The sequence below is a fragment of the Callithrix jacchus genome, chromosome 6 (assembly GCF_049354715.1).
Source record: "Callithrix jacchus isolate 240 chromosome 6, calJac240_pri, whole genome shotgun sequence".
In the NCBI taxonomy this organism is placed as follows: Eukaryota; Metazoa; Chordata; class Mammalia; order Primates; family Cebidae; genus Callithrix; species Callithrix jacchus.
The window spans coordinates 137864520-137889320 of record NC_133507.1 but is presented as its reverse complement, the minus strand read 5'-3'; the positions used below and the strand labels follow the sequence as shown (position 1 = coordinate 137889320).

At 42.7% G+C, this 24801-nt stretch overlaps 1 protein-coding gene and 1 pseudogene across 1 annotated transcript in view; both read left to right on the top strand.

Moving 5' to 3' along the window:
* Positions 1-12659, top strand: part of PECR (peroxisomal trans-2-enoyl-CoA reductase) — a 38518-nt gene extending 25859 nt beyond the window's left edge. The window contains exons 6-8 of the mRNA XM_002749734.6: positions 1363-1473; positions 5908-6019; positions 11715-12659. Coding sequence (XP_002749780.2) covers positions 1363-1473; positions 5908-6019; positions 11715-11800 — 309 coding nt within the window. The 3' untranslated portion in view covers positions 11801-12659. The remainder of the gene's footprint in view (positions 1-1362; positions 1474-5907; positions 6020-11714) is intronic.
* Positions 12660-23422: 10763 nt separating this feature from the next.
* On the top strand, positions 23423-24452 carry LOC128932422 (F-actin-capping protein subunit alpha-1 pseudogene; annotated as a pseudogene).
* The last annotated feature ends 349 nt before the right edge of the window (positions 24453-24801 follow it).

Below are 24801 nucleotides of genomic sequence, written 5' to 3'. Positions count from 1 at the left end.
GGATGTTTCTTGGTCATTGCTAAGGTAGTAATCACCCCCTCATTGGAAACTCTATAATATTTTTTGGTATATCTGTAGGTCTTATCTCTGTAATATCAGTAGGTGTTGTCTGTACCACTCAGGGAAGCCTAAGCATGACTGACTTCAAGCATGAGGTTAGTAATCTCATCCCTGACAAAGGCGCTCCTACTAATACTAATTCGTGTTTGTCAGAGACATTTTGGTTTAATGACCAAATTTTAATATTTCTAGATTTTATCCTCTTTAAATAAAAGGCTACACATTGTTTAATTGGAAACCAATGTTTTTTTTCTCCAGTATCATTTGAAGTAATTAATACTGCCAGAATTTCCAATTTTATTTTAACTTATCTTTCCCCCTTCTCTCCGTAATCTGTGCAACAGTTTGAATTCATTTACAAATAGCTGTATCCTGTGAGACACAGTTTTTTTTTCTTTTTTTCAATGTTTGAGACAAGGTCTCGCTCTGTTGCCCAGGCTGAAGTGCAGTGGTGCGATCACAGCTCCCTGCAGCCTCAACCTCCTGGGCTCAAGCGATCCTCCCAGCTCAGCCTCCTGAGTAGCTGGAACCACAGGCATGTACCACCATGCCCAGCTAATTATTTTTTATATTTTTGTAGATGTGCAGTCTCTCTGTTTTGCCCAGGCTGGTCTCAAACTCCTGGGCTCAAGCCATCCTCCTGCTTTGCCCTCACAAAATGCTGGGATTGTGGGCATGAACCACTGCACCTGGCCTGGGATACAGTTTTTGAGTAATTTTCCTAATCTCAGAAAGCTAGTAAAAGATACATTTAAAAATTCTCAAACAATTACAGTTTTAGTTTATTGGTATTGGATTCAAATGCTTTATTTGTGATTTTAATCTTGGTGAAAAGCCAAAAAATAATGACATTTTTCTAAGCCTCACGTAGCCACTGCCCAGGCTTCTCTTGTAAAGCGGAGAGGCCAAGTGGAAGGTAAAATAGACAGAGTCCCCTGGTCCATTGTTCCCAGTTAAGTGCCTCTTTCATTTATATAATTATAATTTAGTAAAGATATGATTATCTTTCATATATACAACTATATAATTATGCCCTTCAGAAAGCAAGTCTTTCACGAAAAAACCCAGGGTATGGCCAGGAGGAAGAGGAGGTTGCAAAATAACCATTCAGATCATCCATTTGTGGATGGTGGGGCCTTTACTCCCTTGACAGCATTGAGAAAAATTAATATCAGCACTGTTAACTTTTTTTTGACTTAAGCTACTTAATGTTTGAAATGCCAGAAGACTATCTTGAAATCTTTACAATTAACATTTAATGTAATGTACTTTATTTTGTCTCTGTTTTATTTTTAAACATAGGGATTTATTTATTCCCCCACTGCTGCGGAGAACTATGGTTCTTCTGGGCAAAGCTTATTTGAAAGCTTTTTTCAGAAAATCCCCGCTAAACGAATTGGTGTTCCTGAGGAGGTAAGGTATATTCCTAGCATTGATTAGAATTGCTGTGTGTGTTGTACTTTGAAATTTGTAATTCAGTGTCCTTTTTCTTCTTTCTTTCTTTTTTTTTTTTTTTTTTTTGAGACAGAGTCTCACTCTGTTGCCTGGACTGGAGTGCAGTGGCATGATCTCGGCTCACTGCAACCTCCCGTCTCCCAGGTTCAAGAGATTCTCCTGCCTTAGTCTCTCTTGTAGCTGGGACTACAGCTGTGCACCAGTACATCCAGCTAATTTTTGTATTTTTAGTAGAGACAGGGTTTCACCATGTTGGCCAGGCTGGTCTCAAACTCCTGACCTCAGGTGATCCATGTGCCTCAGCCTCCCAAAGTGCTGGGATTACAGGCGTGAGCCACTGTGCCTGGCCTTCAGTGTCCTTTTTATGTGTTATTATTTCTCCCACTGCCACTAAACCATTTCCCCTGTTCTTTCTGGCTCTCAGGAATATTCTGGTTGTACTTTGATTACTGACAACAATCTGTACTCAAGAGTAGATGCTGTATACATTAATAACAGTGGGCTTTTTTTGTTTGTTTGTTTTATTGTGTTTTCAGCTACGTTATTTTATTACATGGCATTTGTTGGTACACAGGACCCTGGGACCCTAAGCAAGTCAGATGAGTATGGCTATATGAAGTTCCACATGAGATTTCAGTAAGCTTGAAGTCTGTAAAATCAGCAGCTTTCCAAAATACGAGCAGCAGCAGTCTTTTTTTTTTTTCTGTTATGCAGGCTGAGTACAGTGTCACTGTCATGGCCCACTGAAGCCTTGAACTGTCACTTTGGCCTCCCAAAGTGCTGGGATGATGATGATGATGATGATGGTCATGATGATTTTTTTGACAGAGTCTCTCTCTGTCACCCAGGCTGGAGTGCAGTGGCTCCCTGCAACCTCCATCCCCTGGTTCAAGTGATTCTCCTGCCTCAGCCTCCCGAGTAGCTGGAATTACAGGTGTGTGCTACCACACCCAGCTGATTTTTATATTTTTAGTAGAGACGGGGTTTCACCATGTTGGCCAGGATGGTCTCAAACTCCTGTCCTTAAGTGATCCGCCCACCTTGGCCTACCAAAGTGCTGAGATTACAGGCGTGAGCCACTGCACCTGCCTTGCATCAGTCTTGAAATGTAATTTTTTATAAGAAAAGGATGTCTTTTCCACAGTAATAAAAATGAAAATACCCAGTAGTGGGGCCGAGTGCGGTGACTCACGCCTGTAATGCCAGCACTTTGGGAGGCCGAGGCAGGTGGATCACGAGGTCAAGAGATCGAGACCATCCTGGTCAACATGGTGAAACCTCGTCTCTACTAAAAATACGAAAAATTAGCTGAGCACAGTGGCGCGTGCCTGTAATCCCAGCTACTCAGGAGGCTGAGGCAGGAGAATTGCCTAAACCCAGGAGACAGAGGTTGCAGTGAGCCAAGATCGCGCCATTGCACTCCAGCCTGGGTAACAAGAGTGAAACTCCTTCTCAAAAAAAAAAAAAAAGAAAGAAAATATCCAGTACTAAACTTACCAGTAAATGAAAAAAAAAAAAAAAAATCACCTGCCTTCTTAGGGCAGTGTGTCAGTTTCATAAATGAAAAAAAAAAATTTTTTTACTGAGGAGCAGCCGAAAGACCAGAATAACTAGTGGCATATAATATTCTTTGATGGGGAGAACCAATTTTACTAAAAAGCCAGGTTTCCCTAAATTATTTTAAAAATTTAATATGTTTTGGGAATTTAACACGCTGATTCTATCAAAAATATGTATTTATTTACATACTGTGTATTTATACTATAAAGCTGTATTTATTTATTTACTGTGTGTTTACATACTACGAAGCTATATTTATTTAAAGCATCTGGTGCTGGTACTGAAAAACAAAACAATATTAGGACAGAACAGATTCTTGCCTTGGAACCATATGTGGGGGTTTATGGAGTCAAAGTAACATTTCGATCTTACCTGAAAGGTAAGTGGTTACCTGAAAGGAGGAACCACTCAGCAAAGTGTTGGGACATTTCACTGTTTAGTAGTAAATTAGAGTCCTTATCTTGTATCACATACAAAATAATTTTCAGATTTATTAAAGTGCTAAATATAAAAGCAAACCCATAAAACTCTTTAAAAGAGTTCTCATTCCTAGAACTAGCTTTTGTTATGTTTGATGAATGTCTTTCCAGAAATGTCCTATGCATGCATGAAAAATTTGTATTTAAAAAAAAAAGAGAATACGTTGTTTATGTGGTTTACATGATCTATATTTGCTGTATTAGAAATTAAAACCAAATTTTAAGAAATATTTAATTCATTTAAAAATAGTAATAAAGCAGTACATGTTAACGTGAATAACATTTAATTAAAAATAGCTACATAAACCATTGTTTTTTGTTTTGTTTTTTTGAGATGAAGTCTTGCTCTGTCACCCAGGCTGGAGTGCAGTGGTACGATCTTGGCTCACTGCAACCTCTGACTCAAGCAATTCTTTCGTCTCAGCCTCCTGAGTAGCTGGAACTACAGGCACACACCACGATGTCAAGCTGATTTGTGTATTTTTAGTAGAGACAGGGTTTCTCCATGTTGATCAGGCCAGTCTCTAACTCCTGACCTCTGATGATCCACCCGCCTCGGCCTCCCAGGGTGCTGGGATTATAGGTGTGAGTCACTGAGCCTGGCTGAAAGCCGCTGTTCTGCATTTGTTCTAAAGAAATTTTTTACTATCTCTTTAATGTATGACTTAGTAGAACACAGCTGGACTCTCACCTCTGCATCTGTATTCAGTCTATCACAATATGTTGTTTTAGTAAAAGCCTCTAAAAAGTTTTTGGCTTCATGCAGATATAAAATTGGAAAAGGAAGGAACATTTTAATAGCCTTTTTGGATAATTGTGGATCTTCTTTGATATTCAACAAATGGCAGTTTCTTAAGGATTCGTTGCAATATGGAATCTGAAACCATGCCAATGAACTTTTTGTACTCTTGCATTAAAATCTTTCTCATGCACTCATTGTCTTAGTTAATTGGGAGGATGAGGAGGGAAGATCACTTGAGCCTAGCTTGGGCAACATAGCAAGACTCTGTCTCTTAAAAAAAGAGTCCTTATTACAATTTGATGGGATCTTTCACCCATATATGGTTTTGTACCATCTGACATTGGTCTTTTAGAAGTTATTGGTTCACTTTGTTAGGCAGATCTTCTAAATGTTGACACAATTCATTATACAGTATCAAAAGATCACATTGTTACTGTCTCCCATCTGTTCTGAAAAGTCTTAGGAAGCTAGTAGGCTCATGGTGACAGGTGCACATTTTCCAAAATTCTAGTTTTCACTTGGAGCCTCCCAGGTTTAAGTGATTCTCCTGCCTCAGCCTCCTGAGTAGCTGGGATTACAAGCACTTGCCACCATGCCCAGTTAATTTTTTTGTATTTTTAGTAGAGACGGGGTTTCACCATGTTGACCAGGATGGTCTTGATCTCTTGACCTCATGATCCACCCACCTCAGCTTCCCAAACTGCTGGGATTACAGGCTTGAGCCACTGCGCCCGGCCCCCCTATTTGAATTTTTAAGGGGTGCAGTGGGAGTCTGAAGTGCCCTTTTTTTTTTTGAGATGGGGTCTTTGTCACCCAAGCTGGAATATAGTGATGTTGTGTCAGCTCACTGCAGCCTCCCAGGCACAAGCAATCCTCCCACTTCAGCCTCCCAAGAAGCTGGGACCACAGGCACCTGCGACTACGCCCAGCTAGTTTTTGAAGTTCCTCTTGTAGAGAGTTCCTTTGAGTTTGTGTTGCTGAGCTTTTAGCCTGAATGGACCACAAACTGAACAAACCAGAATGCTAGTTTATTGCTGAACAGACACGTTGACTCTATCAGGAACCAAAATATAAAAGGCATGAGGTAGTGTTGGAAAATGGGGTTGTGGAGGACAATGAAAGGTATGTAAGGAAGTGAATTGTTTGAAATGGGAAAGAGCTGAGCTGAAGCACTGAGTTCACTTCTGTCTTCTTCACGTTGTGTAGCTTGCTTGACACCGTCTAAGGCTCCCTCATACTTTGCCACCTTGACCCTAGTCACCTACCTGATTTCAGTGATGCTCAGGTAGAAAGGGGAAGTTGTGGAAAAAGGAAGTTGTCTATGTACTGTGTGGTTGTGGTGCACGCTGTTGTATTCATGTTGTGGTCATGTGCTTTGACTTTTTTTTTTTTCCTTTAAATAGGGACGGGGTTTCACCATGTTGGCCAGGATGGTCTCGATCTCCTGACCTCATGATCTACCTGCCTCAGCCTCTCAAAGTGCTGGGATTACAGGCTTGAGCCACCACACCTGGCTCATGTGTTTTGAGATGTCTTTCCTAGGGAATGTGAAGCTGTTAGAAATGGGGAGTGTTTGCTTTTACATATGCATGTGTGTGTTTCTGTTTCCAGATCTCCTCTGTGGTCTGCTTCCTACTGTCTCCCGCAGCTTCCTTCATCACTGGACAGTCGGTGGATGTGGATGGGGGCCAGAGTCTCTTTTCTCATTGGTGTGAGTTACCAGGTGAGCAGCTGAGGAGTGAGCAGTCACCAGCTTTAAAATGTATTGTACATAGTTACTTAAGAGGCAAGGGTATTCTCTTATAGAACATCAAAATGTACAAAATGTTTATATTCATGAAGTGATTTTTTTGTTTGAGACGAAGTCTCACTCTGCTGCCACGCTGGAGTGCAGTGGTGCCATCTCTGCCTCTTGGTTCAAGTGATTCTCCTGCCTCAGCCTCCCGAGTAGCTGGGACTACAGGTGTGAATCATCATGCCCAGCTAATTTTTTTTGTATTTTAGTAGGGACGGGGTTTCACCATGTTAGCCAGGATGTTCTCGATCTCCTGACCTTATGATCCACCCACCTCAGCCTCCTGAAGTGCCGTGCTTACAGGCATAAGCCACTGTGCCAGCCCATGATGTGATTTTTTTAATGAAACATTCCTAGTCATAGAAAATATCGAACTATCTTTATTAAAGAACTTAGCTTTTTTTGTGCTAGTTTGGTGGAATTTGAACCCTGAAAAATACTTTCAGTATGAATATATATTTCTACAGAGGAGGTAGAAAAGAGGCAAGATTTTGCTATAGTTTTAAAGATGTAATTCCAATTTGTTCCTCCAATAAGTGGCTTACATATCTGAGCAGAAGAATCAGACCTGCTGATTGAGGTGGGGTGCTGTAGTGCTATTTTGTATTCTCTTTGGGATATATATTGAATGAAACCATATGAAATTTCTGTATTCATCATTTTTGATATACAAAAACAGAAGTTTGGCCAGGCATGGTGGCTCATGTTTGTAATCCCAGCACTTTGGGAGGCCGAGGCGGGTGGATCACTTGAGGTCAGGAGTTTGAGACCAGCTCGGCCAACATGGTGAAACCCCATCTCTACTAAAAATATATTTCTTTTTCTTTTTTTTTTTTTTTGAGACAGAGTTTTGCTCTTGTTACCCAGGCTGGAGTGCAATGGTGGATCTCGGCTCACTGCAACCTCCGTCTTCTGGGTTCAAGCAGTTCTCCTGCCCCAGCCTCCCGAGTAGCTGGGACTACAGGAGTGCGCCACCATGCCCAGCTAATTTTTGTATTTTTAGTAGAGACAAGGTTTCACCATGTTGACCAGGATGGTCTCGATCTCTTGACCTTGTGATCCACCCACCTTGGCCTCCCAAAGTGCTGGGATTATAGGTGTGAGCCACCGCGCCTGGGCCCTAAAAATATATTAAAAAAAATATTAGTTGGGCATGGTGGCGGGTGCCTGTAGTCCCAGCTTCTTAAGAGGCTGAGGCAGGTGAATCAATTGACCCTGGGAGGCAGAGGTTGCAGTGAGCCGAGATCGCATCACTGCATTCCAGCTTGGGTGACCAAGTGAGACTCTGTGTCAAAAAAAAAAACCCCAGAAGTTTTATAAATTTCAATCAAATATTGATATTACGTGCAAATGTCTATATATGTGTGTGTGTCTGTGTGTGTGTGTGTGTATCTCATTACTAAACAACAGAACTTTGGTGTCTGAAGGCTCCTAAAAGATGAGAAAGTCCAGTATACTAGTTTTATAAACAACAAAACAAATCCACAGAAGTTTAAAAGTTTGTCCAAGCTATTAACTCTAAAGCACTCCAAAAATGTAGAAAAGGATATAAAATGCAAATGTATTTGAACTTCTGTTGCTAAAGATAATTAAGTGGCTACTAGCAAATTAACATGTGGTTGATGTAACCCAGGCAAGTTTGAATTTCATATCAAGGACCCAGGTTCTACCCACTCTATTAGGTGCTGACAGTCTGATCAAGGCCTAAGACGTTTTTTGCATTAATAAATGATGGGTGTGTCTGAGAGGTGAGCAAAAACTCAGACTGGTTTTCCTCTGCTCTCACGATGCAATGACCATTAGCAGTGAATAGTTCTGTGGCCATTTTGGGGTTACTTCCCCCACACGCCAAGCAAGCGAGCAAGCGGTTCTGCAGCAGACCCCAGCTGGGCATCCTCTCATTCAGTTCTGACACTGGAGATAGGGTCAGACTCCACAGGCTCAGGCCTCAGTTCCACAAGATGCCCGCTGCTTTGGACACAGTCATAAAATTGGGTCTCCAAAACTTCTGACTGACCAGCTTCAAGTTGGGGTTCCCATGACCCCCTCTTTGGGTTGGAGTAATTTGCTACAGCAGCTCACACAACTCAGGAAAACACTTAGATTTACTGGTTTATTATACAGGATATTACAGGAGATACAGCCGAAGAGGTACACAGGGCAAAGTGTGTGAGAAGGGGCGCGTGGCTTCTGTGTCCCTTTAGGCCCCACCACCTGCCAGGAACCTCCATGTGCTCAGTTCTCTGGAAGCTCTTGAACCCAGTCCGTTTGGGTTTTTATGGAGGCTTCATTACATAGGCATGGTTAACTAAACAATTGACCATTGGTGATCGACTTAACCTCCAGCCCCTCTTCCCTCCCCAGAAGTTGGGTGGTGGGTATGGGCCAAAGGTCCCAACCCACTAATCATGCCTTGGTCTGTCTGGTGACCAGCCCCTATACTGAAGCTAACTAGGGATTGCCAGCCATCAGTCAATCATTAATATGATTGTGTATGCAGGAAATGGGGCTGAAGACCAAATGTATATTTCACAATATCACAGAATGAACTTTAATTTTACTTATTATTTTCCCCTCCCACATGTATTTCATTGCTAACAACATCAGTGTGGTGATGTCCATAAGATACTGTGGTTTTTAGGATCTCAGTTTGTAAGAAGAAGTACCTACGTGGTTATACAGTATTATTTTCTGAAAGTATTCAAAGTAGTGAAGGTGGAGAGAATCTTTCCACTCCCCTCACCAGTGGAATTCAATCACTATTTTTTTTTGAGACAGAGTTTTCCTCTTGTTGCCCAGGCTGCAGTACAATGGCGCGATCTCCGCTCACTGCAACCTCTGCCTCTCAGGTTCAAGCAATTCTCTTGCCTCAGCCTCCCAAGTAGCTGTGATTACAGGCTCGCGCTACCATGCTCAGCTAATTTTTGTATTTTTAGTAGAGATGGGGTTTCACCATGTTGGTCAGGCTGGTCTTGAACTCCTGACCTTGTGATCCGCCCTCCTCAACCTCCTAATGTGCTGGGATTACAGGCGTGAGTCATCACACCCAGCTTCAGTCAGTATTTCTTATGGCAGGTTGCATTGTTTTTCCTTTAGAAAGGGAAAGAAATTTCAAATAGCTGCTTCCTCAGGCCTTCAGTGAAATGATTTTCTTTTTATAATTCTAACACTGTTTTTTGTTATCGTTACAAAATGCTTTTTTAAGTTTTTGAGGAAAGCAGCTGCAACTATCATTTAAGAATATACTGCCCCCTGAATAATGGCTGGGAGTATTCAGCCTTTCATTACGGTGTTTTCTTTAAGATTGGCAGCTCCAAAGTGAGAATGCCTAAGATGGAAACTTGGCTCTACCCTTATTATAGATAGAAAGTTAATTTCTATGAGCCTCTATTTTTTTCCTGTATGCAGGGACACATATAGTATTTCTTTCACAGAGTTCTTGGGAGGATTAAATTAGATAATGCACATTTAAAGCCTTATGTTAGGGGCTGGGCACCTTGGCTCATGCCTGTAATCTTGGCGCTTTGGGAGGCTGAGGTGGGTCAATTGCTTGATCCCAGGGGTTTGAGACTAGCCTGGGCAACCTGGCAAAACTCCGTCTCAGCAAAAAAATGAAAAAAATTAGCTGGGTGTGGTAGCACGTGCCTGTAGTCCCTGCTACTTGGGAGGCTTAGATGGGAGGATCACTGGGGCCTGGGAAGTCTAGGCTGCAGTGAGCCATGATCGTGTCACTGCACTCCGGCCTGGGTGATAGAGCGAGACCCTGTCTTAAAAAATAAATAAAAATAAAAAATAAATTTCTTTGTCGAATTCGATGGTTTTAGTCACAACTCAAAATGGCCTAATCAGTAAAGGATTTCACTGGCTCACATAACTGAAAAACAGGTAAGACTTGACTGATCTTGTCAAGGACGAGATAGTAAGTAACTGAAAAACAGTAAGATGTGACTGATACTCATCAAGGAAGAGCAGCTCACTGATATCGTCAAGAAAATTTTCTTCCCCCTTTCCTGTTTTTTTTTTTTTTTTTTTTTCCCGAGACAGTGTCTCACTCTGTCGCCCAGGCTGGAGTGCAGTGGCGAAATCTCAGCTCACTGCAACCTCCGCCTCCTGAGTTCAAGCGATTCTCCTGCCTCAGCCTCCCATGTAGCTGAGATTATAGGCACATGCCACCATACCTAGCTAATTTTTTGTATTTTTAGGAGAGACGGGGTTTTACTGTGTTCCCCAGGCTGGTCTCTCGAACTCCTGAGCTCAGGCAGTCCACCCGCCTCGGCCTCCCAAAGTGCTAGGATTATAAGCATGAGCCACTGCACTCGGCCCCTTTTTCCTGTTTTTGTTTCCATGGTGTTGGCTTTATCTTAAGGCAAGCTGTCATTGCAGGTTGGCTACCTGCTGTTTCTGTTTGTAAGGCTACATACTTCTGTGTTCACACCCAGATGGACTGGGGTCGGCAGTTGGAGGGGGGGTAGTGACTTTGTTCCAGATTTTCTAAAATTCTGAGATCCACTCTGTATTAGATCAGCTTACGCAAATGTCCATATCCAACCAATAACCGTGGCGGGGTTATAGTGAGTGCACTGACTAACTTCGCTTAGACCACGTGCCCTGGTGCCAAGCTTCCTTGGAACTGCATAGATCCTCAAATGGAAACAAGCTGTTGGAAAGAGGAGATGGGGGCCTGGATGCTGGAGAGGCAACTAGCAGTGCCTGGGGGCCTGGATGCTGGAGAGGCAACTAGCAGTGCCTGGTACATAAGGACACTATTTTTAAATTGTTATTATGAAGGAGATGCTATTGACAGTCCACAGTATGCCAAGCACGGCACACATGGTGTCATGTTTAACCCTCACAACTTTCTTTTTTTCTTTTTGAGACAGAGTCTTGCTCTGTCACCCAGGCTGAAGTGCAGTGGCACAATTTTGCAGTCGCACAACCTCTGCCTCCTGGGTTCAAACAATTTTTCTGCCTCAGCCTCCCAAGTAGCTGGGACTACAGGCGCGTGCCACCACCGGCTAATTTATTTTTTATTTTTTTGGAGATGGAATCTTGCTCTTGTCACCCAGGCTGGAGCAATGGCATGATCTTGGCTTACCACGACCTCTGCCTCCTGGGTTCAAGTGATTCTCCTGCCTCAACCTCTCAAGTAGCTGGGATTATAGGTGCCCACCACCATGCCCAGCTAATTTTTTTGTATTTTTTTTTTTTAGTAGAGACGGGGTTTCACCATGTTGGCCAGGCTGGTCTCGAACTCCTGACCTTGTGATCTTCCTGCTTTGGCCTCCCAAAGTGCTGGGATTACAGGTGTGAGCCACCACACCTGGCCTAACCCTCATAACTTTAAAAGGTAGAAATTGTTATATCCTTTAATAGAGGACAGAACTGAGTGAGGCTCAGGAAGAGTCATGCCTCCAAATTCAGGAAAGTTAACGCGTGGCAGACCTGACATTCAAATCCAAGTCTTTTCTCAAATGTTTGCCCTAAGGATTTCTTTTTTGGTGCTGAGAAAATAAACCAGGGAATGTGAGCCAGCGAAAATAATGAGAGGGTTTGGTGGGAACCAACAGGACAAATGAGATTAACAGATTTGCAAGTGACAGGAGGCTTTCCATTTCCTTCACAGATCATGACAACTGGCCCGAGGGAGCAGGGGACCTTTCTGTTGTCAAAAAGATGAAGGAGTCTTTTAAGCAGAAAGCTAAGCTGTGAGCGGAGAAAACAAGGCGTCCTTCGTCCCCCAGCACCTTCTCGTCTTGAGGATGTGCTTCTGTACATTTTAAAAGCCTACAGTTAGTATGGAAAGCATCTTTCTGATTTTTAAATGTTACTAATTATATCTATGGAAAAACTATTCCTGAAACATATATATTTTTATGTCCCAATCAAAATCTTTTAACCTGTGATCTTAAAATGTTTAAATAACAGACATTAACATATTTTAATGATTTTACTTTTTATTTCTAAGAAAAGAATTTGAAAAATGGAATCATTTTAAATCAATAATAATTCTAGGGATCATGAACTCCCAGAAGATTTTATTTAATTATAAAGATAGAGGCCAGGTGTGGTGGTTCACACCTGTAATCCCAGCATTTTGGGAGGCTGAGGTGGGTGGATCACCTGAGGTCAGGAGTTGAAGACCAGCCTGGCCAACATTGTGAAATCCCATCTCTATTAAAAACAAAAACAAAAATTAGCCGAGTGTGGTGGCACACACCTGTAGTTCCAGCTACTTGGGAGGCTGAGGCAGGAGGATCACTTGAACCCAGGAGGCAGAGGTTGCAGTGAGCCGAGATTGCGCCACTGCACTCCAGCCTGGGCAGCAGAGTGAGACTCCATCTCAAAAATAAAAAAACAAAAACAAAAACAAAAAACAAAAAAATAATAACGGTAGAAGAGAAATCTTAATTGTGGCATAATTATGATTATTACAATTAGAATTATACAATATACTTATTTTTGGTGGCAAATACTTTTGGAACAATAAAGCCTTATGGTAATTATTGATGTGTAGTTTGTTTTGTTCATGTAGTCAAATTTATATAAATTCTCTTAATTCAAAGCAAAAGTTATGTGTGTTTCTTTCTGCAGTGCCTGATTTGTGTCTTGATTTCCTACCCAAAGTATTCCCTTTTCTCCATGCACCTCCTTTTGTAGGCAAAAACAAAATTTAAATTGTATGCAGATGTGTTAGGGTTCCATATTCTGCCTTTGATGGCTCCAGTCTGGTAGTTAGAGTGTTATTTAATAAATGCCTTTAGCAGACTGAATAGGTTCATTCTTTGTCTTAAAGTTCTTTCAAGTGTCTGAGGTGAAGTAGCTATTTTCTTTCTTTTATCATGAACGTTCATTTTATTTATTTATTTCGTTTTGAGCTGGAGTGCAGTGGTGTGATCTTGGCTCATTGCAGCCTCCACCTTCCGGGCTCAAGCGATTTTCCTGCCTTAGCCTCCTGAGTAGCTGGGTTTACAGGCTTGTGCCACCATGCCTGGCTAATTTTTGTATTTTTAATAGAGCCAGGGTTTCATCATATTGGCCAGGCTGGTCTCCGTCTCCTGACCTCAAGTGATCCACCTGCTTCGGCCTCCCAAAGTGCTGGGATTACAGGCTTGAGCCACCATGCCTGGCCTGTCCTTAACACTCATTTTAAAGTGTATGATTTACCAACCTCTGGGGTTTGGGACCCAGAATCTGTAGCTTTCTCATGCCCTCAAGCAGCACTGGCTCGAGGGAGAGGCTAATGAGGTACCCAGGGTGCAACATTTAAGGAGGTGTTATCCATTGTCAGGTTTGTGCCCATGCAAAATCACCCTTGAGAGTGAGTGTGTTCTTAAATTTTGTGCTCATACTAATAACGTGGGAAGATCAGAAAGCTTTCTTTTCCTCCCAGATAGCTCTTTAACAGTGGCCTACTGGAACCAATAATGCCATAACAACTGAGAATTACAAGCCCCGTTAGAGGGCAAAGTGGCCCTAATACAGGTTGGTGGAGAAGATGGAAAAGGCAGGGCTTGCTTTCACACAACCTGTGTCGATGACTGCCATCAACTCCTTAAATCTCCATAACGTTGCCATTGATTTCTGCTTAAGGCACAGACACTGCCTATGTAGCAGTAACCTTAGCTACAACTCCTTATTAGAGCTTCTTCTTAGACTATCACTGGTCATTATCGATATTTTGGAATTATGAATTTATTATCATAATAGTATCCTGTCGATAATATTCTTTTGCCACTACGCTTAGTGAGCTTTGTGACTGTTCTTGAATAGGCTTAGTGATTTTGAGCTCCTGCTATGTATTTAGGATTATGCCAGAAGTGAGACATGCAGCGGTGAAAAATACACATGGATCTTGCCTTACTGAGCTTACAATACAGAGAGTGAGAGAGCAGGAGTGCTATAGATGATCAAGCCATGATGTCCACAGCATATAACTGAAAGAAAAAGACATCTGGAAAACAATTGTATATTTATATTAAACAAAATGAAAACAATTGTATATATTAAAAGAATTTGTTGATAAAGATGACCCTTATCAACATTATCCCTCCCCACACATGAATCTTTTGGTTTGTGGCTTATGTTAGTTCAGGTCCTCTGAAAAGCAGGTGCCCAGACATGTTGGAAATAGACACTGGGTGCCACAAATAAAAATTAGCACTGAGACAAAGGATCTTTCAGCAACGCAACTTTTGCTTCCTGGACTGCAGGAAGGGTATTCCCACTAGCCATCATGCCACGAGAATACAATGAACAAAGGAAAACACACAAGTTTATCCCTTACGCATTTGAGGTTGTCTTTACTGCTGTGTCTGATCTCCATTGGCTGGAGCCAGACCTCACAATTTAAACCAAAACTTGATTGGCTAACAACTTAGAACTTTTCTAAACATGTAAAAGCAATGGTGAGCTGGGGCATGCCTGTGAGCACGTCTAGCACAGATATCTTGGTCAAAGTACAAGGAAATGGAATGTACTATGTGCCTGTAAGCATGGCAGGTCCAACAGCTACATGGGATAGGGCTTAACAAAGAGTTGTTAGCACACTTACTATTTATTTTTTAACAAGAAAGGAAACTTTAAAAAATAAACTTTTCTACTTCCCACAGACATAATGAGATTTGCATGACACTTATTGGGGACCATGCCTGTGGGGAACCAAAGAAGGCAGTGATGGCCTTCAGACCATGCTGCAAGGCTGACCCCTGTAAAAGAGAGGGGAGACAGGATTGGGCTGGAGGCATCTCAGATTGCAGCAGAGTGATGCTTTCTTAAGACAGGCTTGCTGAACGTGTGCATTCACATTGACAGGGGCCCACAGGAATAGCAGCAGGCACTCAACGGATCACATGGATTCCACCTGTATTGCTCCCTGTCCCTACTGTGAAAAGGTAACTCTATCTCCTCCTCCTGGTTCCTGGACAAAGGGAGTTCAAAGTGCTCTGGCATCAGACGGTTGGTAGCTCAATGGGACCTTAGGGCATAAGACGTAGTTTGTACCTCATATTGGGACCCTATGTCCCCTGGCAAGAGCCTCCCTCTTTGGGACCAGGATTTCCAGTGCCGCTATTCTCCTTAAATCCTGCAGCAGGTCATTGGAAATGATGGAAAGAAGGGCCACTCCTGATTTCACCCACTGGACCCCAGACACGGTCCCAAACCTACTGGTGACACACATCCTTGAGGATAGCACTCCATCCTGGCCTTTCAGCCGGGTCTTGGTAGTTCAAGCCTTCCATGAGGCTGGCTGCCTATGGATGGTGCGCGGTGTGGACCGATATTGGTTCCACAACCAGGGGTTCACTCTTTCATCTCCTTCACTGGGAAGTAGGTCACCTGATTGGATTGGGACCTTGCCTAGGGACCAGGCTTTCTGTAAGCCCCAGATAGTCATGGCGTCTGAGTTCCTGCAGGCAGGAAAGGCAAACTCTCGCTTAGAAGAGGTATCTGTCACTATGAGGAGTGACACAGAAAGCGCACAGCAATTTGAACAGGGAAAGTTAAATGTGCAGAGTGATTATCACAGCAGACTGGAGTAGTGAAGGACTGGCTAGTAGGAAGTAAAAAGAACTTGAGCATGAGAACAGCAGATACCAGGAGTAGCCTGTCCTACTAGGGTTAAGACTGAGCACTCAAAGAAGAGCCCTGTCTGGGCGTGGTGCCTCACGCCTGTAATCCCAGCAAGTTGGGAGGCTGAGGCAGGCGGATCACCTGAGGTCAGGAGTTGGAAGACCAGCCTGGCCAACATGGTAAAACCCCGTTTCTACTAAAATTAGCCACTGGGCGTGTGGCGGGTGCCTGTAATCCCAGCTACTCAGGAGGCTGAGGCAGGAGAATCGCTTGAACCTGGGAGGCGGAGGTTGTGGTGAGCCGAGATGGTGCCACTGCACTCCAGCCTGAGTGACAGAGCAAGACTCAGTCTCAGAAAACCAACCAACCAACCACAGAGCTCAAAGAAGAGCCCTGACTGGGCGTGGTGGCTTGCACCTGTCATCCCAGCACTTTGGGAAGCTGAGGTGGATGGATCACCTGAGGTCAAGAGTTTAAGATCAGCTTGGCCAACATGGTGAAACCCATCTCTACTAAGAATACAAAAATTATCCAGACCGGTGGCAGGCATCTTGAAGATGAGGCAGGAGAATTGCTTGAACCTGAGAGGCAGAGTTGCAGTGAGCCAAGACTGCGCCACTACACTTCAGCCTGGGCGACAAAGCAAGACCCTGTCTCAAAAAAAAAAAAAAAGAAGAAGAGTCCCCTCAGTACCCCTGGGGCTGACACTGTGGAGGGCAGAGAAGTCACGGGGGTGCTCTGCTCGTAGAACTTACTAGAAATCTGCCTCCTGTGCAGTTTTCCCCAGGTCCCTAGAGGGCAGAGGACTTCCCTTTGGGATCCTGGGGAAAACTGCACAGAGTGGTGTCCCACTAGAGGCTTCTTGATGCAAAACTCTGTGAGGGCAGTGCTGGGAAGCTGGGAAGACCCTCCTGCCCGCTGCGTCAGTCAGGAAGCAAAACTCTTCCTCCTGCAGTATTTCTCCATCACCCTTTCCTGACAAAGCTTCAGAACCCGCTGGCCCAGGGAAAAAACTTAAGAGGGCCCAGATCCATTTTCACAGAACAGACGAGCAATACATCTGGAGCCTGCCACTTGTCGACTGGCCTCAACTTCAGGGCTCAGCAATGGCCTGTGTTGCAGACAGGTTGGACATTCAGAGGCAACAACAGTTCCGTTGACCTCGGATAACAGGGAGTCCATGCTAATAGGCTGTCTGCAGCCTCCCTCCATCCCTGTGCCTGTCACAGCAGCTCTGGGCTGGCTGGTGATGAAGGCCAGCTATCAACCCGCCGAGTCTTCTTGGCTGCTTGCTTGTTCTATGCCTCTTCTATGAGAATTGCATTCTGGGAGCATTAAGGTGGGAGGTGGAAATGATATTCCCCTGGAGTGCCCACTCCCCTGGGTTCATCCACAGGCTTCTACCCCAGACCTTGTTTCCTGGCCACTGTATATATTCTCACCTCAGCCATTTTTTGTTCCATTGTAGATACTAGTTGCACCCTCACACACTGCCCATTGGAAAGATTTTCCAGTCCGGCGCTGTGGCTCATGCCTGTAATCCCAGCACTTTGGGAGGTCGAGGCAGGCTGATCATCTAAAGTCAGGAGCTAGAGACCAGCCTGCCCAACATGGTGAAACCCCGTCTCTACTAATAAAAATTAGCTGGGTGTGGTGGTATGTGCCTGTGATCCCAGCTACTCAGGAGGCTGAGATAGGAGAATCACTTGAACTCGAGAGCGGAGGCTGCAGCGAGTTGAGATCATGCCACTGCACTCCAGGCTGGGTGACTCCATTGCAAAAGCAAAAACAAAACAGAAAAAGCAAAAAGAAAAGAAAGATTTTCCAGCTCCATCATCATAGGGCCACTCCTCAATAGGGCTATCACGAAGTTCTGACAACTGTGGAGAGAGAGAAGGAAAAGGGATTGGGTAGGAAAAACCACAGACCGCAGTATAGTCCAAGAAAGGGAGGACCAGGCAGATGGGAAGTCCTCAAGCAAAAGTCACCCGTGGGAGCCGCCCTTGTCTCAAGGGAATAGCTTGGTGTGGACAGCAAGGCTGTGTTTGTCATGGGCCAGGAACAGCCTAAGGGGGAAGACCGTGGTGGATGTAGAGGGGCAGCAGCTGGGACCCACAGCCAATCACTTTTGTTTCCCATAGCAGGTCTAAGGGGTTTCTTTGAATGGCTGCACTTGTCTATTCTGTAGCTGTAAAACTTCACCGTTGATCTCATTTATTTCTTAACATACCTGGGGCTTGGCTCAAAGCAGTGCCACCTTGTGGTCAGTTGTGGAACACCAGCTTGTCTGGGCCGTGCCCCCTTAGGATTCAAGACCCGGCTGCAACTTGAGCTTTAGTTTCTTTCTTTGGTATTTCTGCTGCACTCCTTGTTTACAAGGATTTCATTTCGGCAAAGGAGCTGTCTAGTGAAATGAGATCCACCAGCAGGAAGATTCTAAACCATATTCTAGAAAGGTATGCTGCATCAAAACTAGGGATTATTGAGCCCGTGGTTTTTTTTTGTTTTTTTTTTTTTTTTTTTTTGAGACGGAGTTTCGCTCTTACACAGACTGGAGTGCAATGGCACGATCTCGGCTCATGGCAACCTCCGCCTTCTGGGTTCAAGCAATTCTCCTGCCTCAGCCTCCCGAGTAGCTGGGACTACAGGCGCGCACCACCATGCCCAGCTAATTTTTGTATTTTTAAGTAGAGACGGGGTTTCACCTCGTTGACCATGATGGTCTCGATCTGTTGACCTCGTGATCCAACCGTTTCGGCCTCCGAAAGTGCTGGGATTATAGGCGTGAGCCACCGCGCCCGGCCGAGCCCGTGTTTTAAGACAGCCAAATCTCTAGGCTATTTTGGATTTTATCTTGGACAACACCGTTTCTGATTTGTATGGTAACCAAGGCCCTTCTGTGGGGTAGTGCCAGCTTTCAAGCAGCTGTGACTCAGTCTAGTGAGAGGCACGCTTGCGTTCTGCCTGATAGGAGTCAGAGTCTTAGGATCTGCCAAGTCCTGGTGCCCTCAGCATTCATACTGCCTTATCCCCTCCCCGCCCTGGGATAGGTAGGCCCACCACCTGTTCTTGTCTGCAGCCTTCAGACTTGCTCTCCTTGAGGTTGTCAGTTCCCCAAAAGGAAATATCTTGAAATCCCCTTCTTGACGCAGGCCACCCTTTGCTGAGGTTGCTAACCTTTCTGCTTGCTGCTTCCTGGCATCCTGTTTCTCTGCTTATTTTGCCCTTTTCTGCCAGTTTCTGCAGAGCTCTTGTTGGACTCTCTTTCCACGGAAAGAGATTTTAGAGTGCACTGGAGTCCAGCTGCTTGGGTTCGAATCCCAGCTTCTACCACTTACTTGCTCTTGTGAGGGTATTGAGACAGCTGAGGAATTTGTATGGAGACTTACTGGTCATTTTGTTTGACATGATAATGGCATGGCAGTTATTATTTTTTAATTAAGAAATATCGATGTCTAGGATTTACTTTAAAATATTTCGACTTAAAAAAGTGGAGGAAGAGGGGTTGGTAAAATGAGATTGGCAGTATGGTAATAATTGTCTAAGCTGGGTTGACAGATATATTATACATTATCTGTAAGCGGCTGTATTATACATTATATGGTTAATTCTACTAGTCTCTCAATCTTTGGGTAAGTTTAGAAGTTCCCCAACTAAAAAGTGTAAGGGTCTAAAATGGGTAAAATGAAAACGGCCTCATGAATTACTTGGATGGGGGTAACATGGGGAAGAGTTAGCTGACTACTGGGGAGAGACAGGAGGGAGTTTGTACTGAGCCTCCCACAGTTTATGGGGGTTCATGAGTGTCGCAGAGAGAGAAGAAGACTAGGTCCCAAATAGAATATACGTTTGATGGTGCAAAACGATTGCCTTCTGACCTGGATTCTGCTCTGCAGGCCCTGCGAAGACCCCGGTAACCCTGGTCAGCTAACCCAGCCAGCTAACGCTGGGTTAGTGTTAGTTGGCTCCAGCATAAGCCATTCGGGTAAACGGAAGGTTACAAGAAATGGACAATACCGTCAAATTATTCCATAGCATTGTTGTACCTGAGTTCATGTGCTTCGAGTGGGGAAATTATATCCAGTTGGTAAATTTGGAAAAAAAAAAACAACCTCAAATCAGCAAAGTAAAGACAATTTTCCTTGTTTCTCTTGCATATTTTGAACCATTTGGCTTTCGTTTTCATTTGTCTGGACTGAGTCACAGTTTAGTCAGAGTTTGTAGTTCTAAGTATGACTCAACAGAGTCAGCTTTTTCAAATGCAAATGATTATCACAGACTTAAATAGCAAAGATTTGAAAAAAAAGAGTCATTTCTGTAAGTGATTCAGAGTAGATGTAAGTCATAATTTCTTACCCTGTAATTTTATCTTCTGCGTGAAAAGCTGTCTACCAAAGGCTGTTTTGTTAGATTTCTTTGACTTCCTGTTCTCAGATAAACCAAAAAGAGAGGGACAGCCTATTTCTGGTTTTGCTGAAGCCTTTTAAAAATTCTTGATGATTTAAGAAATACAAAAATACAGAAAAGTAGAGAGGTTCAATCTGAGTTTATAGTAAAAGATAAGGAGGAAGATACGGTCATCAGAGGAAGGTAGATGAGCCTTGCTGGGAGATTCAGCTGGGAGACATTGAATCTGGATTTGGGATTAATAGGATTGATTATGAAGTAGAGGTAGGCTGGTATGGACATTATGGGACTTGGGGTGAGTGGATGCTTTTATCCAATTCTTTCTTTTTTTATTTTTGAGATGAACTCTTGCTCCATTGCCCAGGCTGGAGTGCAGTGGCGCCATCTTTGTTCACTGCAATCTCTGCCTCCTGGGTTCAAGTGAGTCTCCTGTCTCAGCCTCCCAAGTAGCTGGGATTCTATGCGTCTACCATCACACCCAACTAGTTTTTGTATTTTTAGTAGAGATGAGGTTTCACCATGTTGGCCAGGCTGGTCTCGGACTCGGGACCTCAGATGATCCGCCCGCCTTGGCCTCCCAAAGTGCTGGGATTACAGGTGTGAGCCCCTGTGCCTGGCTCTTCTGCCTAGTCTTTATCATTTTGCCTTTGCTGTCCTAACTCAGCAGCGTCAATTCTTCCTTACACACCCGCTGCCATCAAGCTGCCATTATCCTCTTATTTAAAAAGGAAATTATATATTTCCTTTTAAATAAATAAAGACAAATATGACATCTTTTTATGGTATTTATTTTGGAATTGCTACTTGTAAGTGCTCTGACCACAAATTTGCATAATTTGAGTGGTCTATACTTAATTCTATATTCCAATGGGGGGAAAATCAAAATTGTGTCTCTCTCTTTTTCTCTCTCTGACAGAAAGAGCCTTATTTTTTTCTTCCCTTTTCTTTTTCTTTATTGTGGTATAACTGATATATATGACATAATATTTGCCATTTTAATGATTTTAAGTGTGCAATTCTTACTGTAATTATAATTACAGAATTGTCTGTAATTGGTAGAATTTCAATTTCTCAAACAGCAAGATAAACTCAAATATGCATTACCTTAACACCATACAAATTTGAATTCTGAAAATCCAAGTATGTTTGCAAAAATATCTAGAGTACATCGAGAAAAATAGGAATTAAATATGCAATTACTGGAAAAATATATCAGCTATCACACATTTAAATCCTGCCTAGAAATGTCAAATGGAAATTTTCCTATTGATTTGTATATATTTTCAGATTATCTGGGTTTTTTGAGCAAATTTGTAAAAGACATCTTTGGATTACAACCATTCCATTTAAATGTCATTTATTTCCACTTAAAGCCTATGTTTTACATTATATTTACATGAAGCATTAGCAATTTGGTTTTAGTGTAGATGTCCAAATGCCCCAAATGATAAAATTTTTATTCTGAAGTAACTATATTTAATTAGAAAACTCAGAAAACTACAATGTGGAGAATTAAACATGAAAATTGCAAGTTTTATTAAATAATAGACTTTAAGTATGTTTTGAAATTTAGTGTGTTTGAATATTTATGCAAAATTTTCAGATTTAGAATGTGTTTAGAAAAACAATGCAACTTGTAAATGATTTTTTTATCACGGAGGGTTGGGGAAGGGATACTTGGCTTGACTTACTTTCAGAATGGAGATTTTTGATATTAGGCAAATTTTAAACTTACACTTTCTGTTTCTTTCCTTTTTTGAAGGTCCTAGTATCTTAACTACCTCATGGCTTTTTTTTTTTTCTGTGATAGATTCTTGCTCTGTCACCCAGACTGGAGTGCAGTGGTGTGATCTTGGCTTACTGCAACCTCCTCCTCCCAGGTTCAAGTGATTCTCGTGCCTTGGCCTCCCAAGTAGCTGAGATTACAGGCATGTGCCACCATGCCCAGCTAAATTTTGTATTTTTAGTAGAGATGAGGGTTTTGCCATGTTGGCTAGGCTGGTCTTGAACTCCTGGCCTCAAGTGATCTGCCACCTTGGCCTCCCAAAGTGCTGGGATTACCTTGTGGCTTTTGGACTATCATTCTTACTTTAAAGTTAAATTTCTTTTGGGGAGCTTCTAACTCTACTGTGTAATAGTGCTGAAATGGTGGTGGGACAGCATTAATTATTTAAAGATAGTTTAATTCACGTAATTTTTAGCTTCCAACAAGTTTATTCACAACATTGTTTTGTCTTTCTGTCACCAAACACCAAATGTATTAACACAAACTATTCACATACCATCTTTCACATTTTACCAGTAAGAAATGAATGATTTCATCAAGTATTTTTGAATAGTTTGGAGTGTGCCTTTCCAAACAGATAATTATTTTGGAGACCCTGAAATCTCTGAACATCATTTTTTTTCAGGAAACTTTAAAGAGTATGTGATCATAACACTTCAAACTCCTTTGGAAGGAAAATATTCTTTACATGTAGACAGAAGTTATGTCTCATGTAAATTAAAGATTTACATAATTTGGCTATCCAGAGCTGACTACATGGATCGGATGCTTGATTTTAAGCACAAAATGTAAGTTTACTCTGAAGACAGAGTAACAACCTTTTAATAATTCCTAGTTATTAAAAAATTAAAGTTCTTATAGTAAAGGGTTAATTTTCATATAGTTGGCTGTTCCCAGGGAAGAGATTTTTTTTGTGTTTGGTGTGTGTGTGTGTGTGTGTGTGTGTGTGCATGCGTGCGTGTGTGGTTTTACTCCATTTTATTTAATTGAGGTGAAATTGACATAATATGAAATTAACCAATTTAGTCAGAAGTGGTGGCTCAAGCCTGTAATAATCCCAGCACTTTGTGAGGCAGAGGCAAGTGAATCGCTTGAGCTCAGGAGTTCAAGACCAGCCTGGGCAACATGGTGAAACGCTGTCTCTACAAAAAATACAGAAATTGGCGGCGCATGCCTGTAGTCCCAGCTACTCAGGAGGCTGAAACGGGAGGATCGCTTGAACTTGGGAAGGTTTCAGTGAGCCTAGATGGTGCCACTGTACTCCAACTGGGGCAACAGAAGACCCTGACTTAAAAAAAAAAAATTAACCATTTAAAAATGAACGATCCAGTGGCATTTAGTACATTCACAATGTTGTGCAATCATCATCTTTGTCTAGTTTGAAAACATTTTCATGTGCTTTTGCTGGGCACAGTGGCTCATGCCTGTGATCCCAGCACTTTGGGAGGCCAGGGTGGGAGGATCACCTGAGCTCAGGAGTTCGAGACCAGCCTGGCCAACATGGCAAAACCCCGTCTCTACTAAAAATACAAAAATTAGCCGGATGTGGTGGTGGGTGGCTATAATCCTTGCCACGCTGGAGGCTGAGACAGGAGAATCACTTGAACCTGGGAGGCAAAGGTTGCAGTGAGATTGTTGCAGAGAGATTGTGTCATTGCACTCCAGCCTGGGCAACAAGAGTGAAACTCCATCTCAAAAACAGATGCCAAGAGAACAGCCCACGATGGACGACTTTGATGATCGTGTGTCAGATGAGAAGGTATGCATAGCTGCTAAGTTCATCACTCATGTACCCCCAGGGGAATTTAATGAAGTATTTAATGATGTTCGGCTACTACCTAACGATGACAATCTCCTCAGGGGAGGGGCAGCACGTGCATTTGCCCAGTATAACATGGATCAGTTCACGCCAATGAAGATAGAAGGATATGAAGATCAGGTCTTAATTACAGAGCACGGTGACCTGGGTAATAGTAGATTTTTAGATCCAAGAAACAAAATTTCCTTTAAATTTGATCACCTACAGAAAGAAGCAAGTGACCCCCAGCCAGAAGAAGTTGATAGAGGTGTGAAGTCTTGGAGAGAATCCTGTGATAGTGCTTTAAGGGCCTATGTGAAAGACCATTATTCCAACAGCTTCTGTACTGTTTATGCTAAAACTATCAATGAGCAACAGACTATTATTGCATGTATTGAAAGCCACCAGTTTCAGCCTAAAGACTTCTGGAATGGTCGTTGGAGATCAGAGTGGAAGTTAACCATCACACCACCTACAGCCCAGGTGGTTGAAGTGCTTAAGACTCAGGTTCTCTATTGTGATGATGGCAATGTTCAATTAGTCAGTCATAAAGATGTATTGGATTCATTAACTGTTTTGAATGAAGCCCAAACTGCCAAGGAGTTTATTAAAATCATAGAGAATGCAGAAAATGAGTATAAGACAGCAAGTAGTGAAAACCATCAAACAAAGTAAGATACCACATTCAAGGCCTTGGTGCTGGCAGTTTCCAGTTACCCGCACCAAAATCGACTGGAACAGAATACTTGGCTACAAGATTGGCAAAGAAATGCAGAATGCTTAAAGGCTGAATGTAGAATTCTCCAGTATGTGGAAAGACAAGGATTCAACGTTTGGTCATATGATAAATAAGTGATTTATAAACAAGAGCGATATTTTGCTAGGGCTTTTAAAGTTAACTGGTTTTCCAGCCTCAGGGAATACTGTGGAACCTATAGCATTGCCTTGATTCTTTTGTGTTCTCTGCCTTGTAATTTTCTGCTATTGCTATATTTACATGTAAATCTTTTTTTTGTTGTTGTTAATTCTACCACATTTAACGTTGGAGTGAGAAAGATCTATCCTAGAGACATTTTACTGTTTAAGAAAGTTTCCTAGCCATGAAGCCCTGCTGCTGATTTAGACAAGGTATTATGGTCTTTACTTTTT